Below are 5104 nucleotides of genomic sequence, written 5' to 3'. Positions count from 1 at the left end.
ATGTTTCCCAAACCTCTCAAATCAATAATCAGCTCCCGCAGCCTTGCAGGGAACAATCCTACGAATCTCGTGGTGGTTCCGGATCATCAAACCGGGTTAAATCCAGCCTGAAATCAAAGAGAGAAGGTTAGGGGTCCGTTTTTTAAAGAGAAAGAGAGAGAGTGAAAATTTGAAATTTCTCGCTAAAAATGAAAGAAACTTTATTTATAGGCAAGGTTTCATCGACGAGACACGTGGGCTCGTCAACGAGCCAATGAAGAAACTTCGTCGACGAGAAAATACATTCGTTAACGAAATTCAGAGTTCGAAATTACTCTCTCGGGATTTCTTCATCAATGAGGGACTGGAGTTCGTCCACGATCTCTAGAAGGACACTCGTCGACAAAGACAGAACATTCGTCAACGAGGCCTGCTGTTCCTTCCTCTGAAATCTTTCCTTTTTCCTTATTATCCATTAATCCATTTCATTTATTATACTTCCCAATTATTTTAATAGTTTTAATTTTCAAGTCATTACATTAACTATATATATAAAAACCATTTTAACATTCGATTTGGTTAGAACTCATAAACATAACTGACTTAGTATAATCCCCTTACCTATTTTCCTGAAAAACGCCCCAAAAGGCTGAAACCCTAGCTTTCAGGAGTAGGGTCCGAAACCTTAGTGGTAACTTCCAATCGTTGAGTCTGGTGACGATTGGCGATAAAATCGAGGAGAGAGAGTCCGATTCGAGGATCTAGAGAGAGAGAGAGAGATATTTATTTTTCTAAAATATCAAGTCTTGCTTCACCTTTAAGTCTTTGACCCGGCCACATTCGTCGACAGCCACCCGGCTTCGTCGATGAACCTGAAGCTTGAATTTATTCCAAACTCTTGAGATCTCTTCGTCGACGAGGACCTGAACTTCGTCGACGATCCCTAGAAAGGCGCTTGTCGACGAAAACTGGGATTCATCAACGAGGCCATGCTACCCCTTTTTCCTAAATTTTCCATCCCTCTCTTTATCAATTTATTCATTTATCTCCTGGTTCGAGTTACTACATAATGTCACTAAGAAACATAATGAAATTAAATAGAATTAGTGTTTCCAATTTTGTATATTTATCATATAAATTTTTATTTTATTTTACTTTAGAACAAAAGACATTCTCTTCTCTAAGGTTTGGAAAAAAGACAGAGATCACTTCTGAGATTTTAAAAATGTCAAAAACCTCTCATGAGATTTCTCTAAAAGAAATAGGCATCCCCTAAAAAAATTTGTCTTTTTTACAAAATAAAGGGAGGTTTTGTCTTTTTGATAAATTTCAGGAGAAGTATCTAAAAATTTTGAAATCTCAAGAGAGGTTTTTGGAATTTTTGAAATTTCAAGACAAGTTTTTATCTTTTTGGCTAAATGATAGAGGTTAATGTCTTTTGCCCTTTATTTTATCATTAATTTATTCTTTTTCTTCGTACCAAACATAGGTAAGATGATCATTAAAATGAAATATTAGACGTTAAATTTTTTGACAATAAAATGTTTATTTCATAAAAAAGTATTTTTGTTTAGTTTACACTATGAAATTTTTAGAAAAACTAAAGGCAAGTTTAGTGTGCGGAAAACATATTTTGTTTTCTAGTTTTTAGTTTTTCAAAGAAATCTAAAAATTTTAACTTATTTTAAAATTTTCAAAATTCGTAATAAAATGGTAGAAAATAAAGAGTTTGTTTAAATGTGCAAAATAGATTTTAATTTTTAGATTTTAAAATAATCACAAAAATAACTTTATTTTAATTTTTCAAAATTTATATAGGATAATATTTAGAATTATGGATTTTTGAGCTTGGAATTGGATTTGTGTAAATTAAAAAGAAACTCTATATATAACTCAAACAAATTAAAGTTCAAGCTCTGAATTCAATACTCTCATATGTACGGTAAGAGTTAGAAATTTTAAAAGTAATGAAAAAATATATATATATATATATATATATTTTTTTTTCTACATAAATTTGTAAATTGAAAAATTATGTAGTATTTTTTGTAATTATTTAAAAAATTAAAAATAAAAATAAAATTATTTTCACACGAAAATAGTGTCAAAACTATTTATTATCATTCATTTATTTCATATGAATGTCGAAAAATGAAAAATTGGCCAATTTTTTCTGTACTTTTTTTAAAGAATAAAACAAAAAATAAAAACTATTTTTTTGCCATTAAAATGGACCCTAATATTATGATTAAATTACTATTTTATGTCATAAGAAATGAGAATGAAATATTAAGAGCATCGGATTTTAAAAAATTGTGAAAGAATTCATGAATTAAAAGTCACTTAAGTATAAGGACATTTTTTGAATAACTTTTTACTAATAATTATTTACCTCCTTCACTTTAAAGGAATCGAACCTTAATTTTTCTTTTTAAGAACCAGAAGCATTGAAGCTACACTTATGATTTTATAAAAACATAACATTGTTCATTAGAAAGAGATTTAGAGATCTCTCCTAAAATTTGTCAAAAATATATTAATTTTTCTCTTATATTTTGTAAAAAATAAATCTTTTGAGAGGAGATTTGTATTTTTTTTTTTTTCATAAATTTCAGAGGTTAAAACCTTAAAATATACCAATAAAATTTTTGAAATATGTTCATATTTGTTTCTTAAATTTTGAGAAAAAATGAGGACCTTTAATTCAAATTTAAAAGATAATTTCTTGATATAGTCGAAATTGAGAGGAAGAGAGCAAACATAGCATTTCTGTCATCACATGCTTTTGCCAAAATAAGAGTTGTGAGGAGGAGGAGGACTGCCTGTCAACAAACAGGGGAAAGGTTATAAAGGTTAAGTTGAAGAGGGCAGGGGCAGGGGCAGGGCCAGCACTGGAGCATGAATAAAAATGGCTAGGGTAACTTCCTCCCTAAGGTAGAAAGCCATTAAATTTTTTGTCTAATCAAGAATCTCTAGCGTTATCGTGATACCTCTTCTCCATTCTTACATTAAATCTTCTCGTCTGTGTCGCGAGAAGTTAAATAGTTACTCTCTAAAGCAGAGAGTGCAACAGAGAGAGAGAGAGAGAGAGAAGTTGCGTTCCACCTACTCTACTTTATTCTTCCATGTCCCCACTCACGACTGCTTTACATTCTCCCCCTTCTTCTTCCATCATTCTCCCCATCTCTCTCTCTCTCTCTCTCTCTCTCTCTCTCACACTCACTCTCGCGCGTCTGTAGTACTCTTATGGACTGAAAGTCCGAAACAGAGCAGCTGAACTGAGGCAGAGCACCTGCCTCAACAATGGCGACCGTAGCTTCGTTCTTCAACAAGTTCCTCACTCTGCTTCTTCTTCTTCTCCACCTGGGTTGCTTCACCTTTGCTAGCCATCTCCACCACCGCGAATCCCCTAAAAAGAAACGCAAAGCGTTTCGCCCATCCTCGTGGTCCTACTTCAAGCGGGTCTTCTCCCCCAATTACTGCAAACAAAACGACACCGATTCGCACCCTCCGCCTACAATCTCCGCCAGATCATCCCAACAATCCATCCTCCTACCCATCGTCGCCGCTGAAACAGCCGTCTCCGACTCTCCTGTCACCGTCCGACCCGGATCCGCCCAAGAATCCGATATCTCCTCCGACAACCCCTTCTTCCCGCTCCGAAACGACATCTTCCCCTGCCCCGCCTGCGGCGAGATCTTCCAGAAACCCCACCTCCTCGACACCCACCAGTCGATCAAGCACGCCGTGTCGGAGCTCCTCGACGGCGACTCCGGCAAGAACATCGTCCGGATCATTTTCAAAACGGGCTGGACCGAAAAGGATAAAACCCCGAAGATTCACCGGATCCTCAAGATCCACAACAGCCCCAAAATTCTGGCCCGGTTCGAGGAGTACAGAGAGTCCGTGAAACTGAATGCCGCCCGGCACTGCGTCGCGCTGCGGCGGGACGAGCGGTGCATCGCCGACGGCAACGAGCTCTTGAGGTTTCACTGCTCGACGTTTCTCTGCGAGCTGGGGCAAAATGGTAATTCGGGCATTTGCGGTCACCAGTACTGCAGCGTTTGCGGGATAATCCGGGCCGGGTTCTCTCCCAAGATGGACGGAATATCCACGCTGTCGAACAGCTGGAGGGCGCACGTGGCGATCCCGGATGACGTGGAGCAGGAGTTCGCGTTCATGGGCGTGAAGCGGGCGATGCTGGTGTGCCGGGTGGTGGCGGGCCGGGTCGGGTTGGACCAGGACGTGGACGCCGACCTGGACAAGGAGGACGGCGGCTTCGACTCGGTGGTGGGCCGGGGAGCCGGGCCACACCACAGGCTGGACGAAGAGGAGCTTTTGGTTTTTAATCCGAGGGCCGTGCTTCCTTGCTTCGTGATCGTATACGGTGTGTGATCGCGTCCGCATGGCTTGTGATGCGGTGGCGGAGTTGTTTGTGATGTCTCCGTACGTAGGGTAAAACTTCTAGTGTCACAGCTTGCTGTGCCAAGTCGGGGTGACGGCTTTGTTATCCACCGTTGCTTTGAGTTCGTAAGGTAGCTGTCGTGTGTGGGTCTCACTGGATGGAATGCACCGTGTAAACATAAACCTAACAGCATGATGGAGGATGGCTGGGGCTTGCTAGTGTCACAGCCAACATGACTATCTGTGACTCACGGTCTAAAAATCATGTCGGCTGTGGAGTGATTTATGTCGAATATTTATTTTTAACTGTGCCCATTTTTATATTGTGCAATGTAAAGCCTTTTTGTTTTGTTTTGTTTAGCTTTGTTTTTGATGTGTTGAGCTGATCCTTTCGGTCTCTTACTCTGATTAAGACATCTTAATACTGAAAGCATGAATTTCTAATCTTCAATTTGAATTTTGATAAATTTTAATATACTTCTATATTATATTCTATTAGCCTTGATTCAGTATTGTTGATTGATTATCGCATACTTCATATGATCAAATATAAATAATATCGGAGAATTGCGAGTCATCGAAAATGAGCTGCTAAAAGACATTTTCCTTTGTTATATATTCAAAGTGATATCATAAACTAATCCTATAATCTTAAGTTATTAATCAATACAATTTATAGCTACTCACAAGTTTCACGCGATTAAATATGTTATTATCTAAA

At 38.1% G+C, this 5104-nt stretch overlaps 1 protein-coding gene across 1 annotated transcript; it reads left to right on the top strand.

Annotated features, from left to right (window-relative positions):
• The first annotated feature begins 2901 nt into the window (after positions 1 to 2901).
• LOC131148834 (uncharacterized) lies at positions 2902 to 4834 on the top strand. Its single transcript, XM_058098769.1, has one exon. The coding sequence runs from the start codon at positions 3283 to 3285 to the stop codon at positions 4372 to 4374; it is 1092 nt and encodes a 363-aa protein (XP_057954752.1). The 5' UTR covers positions 2902 to 3282; the 3' UTR covers positions 4375 to 4834.
• Positions 4835 to 5104: the final 270 nt, after the last annotated feature.

The sequence above is a fragment of the Malania oleifera genome, chromosome 2, assembly GCF_029873635.1.
Source record: "Malania oleifera isolate guangnan ecotype guangnan chromosome 2, ASM2987363v1, whole genome shotgun sequence".
Classification (NCBI taxonomy): Eukaryota; Viridiplantae; Streptophyta; class Magnoliopsida; order Santalales; family Ximeniaceae; genus Malania; species Malania oleifera.
This window is presented reverse-complemented; position numbering and strand designations above follow the sequence as displayed.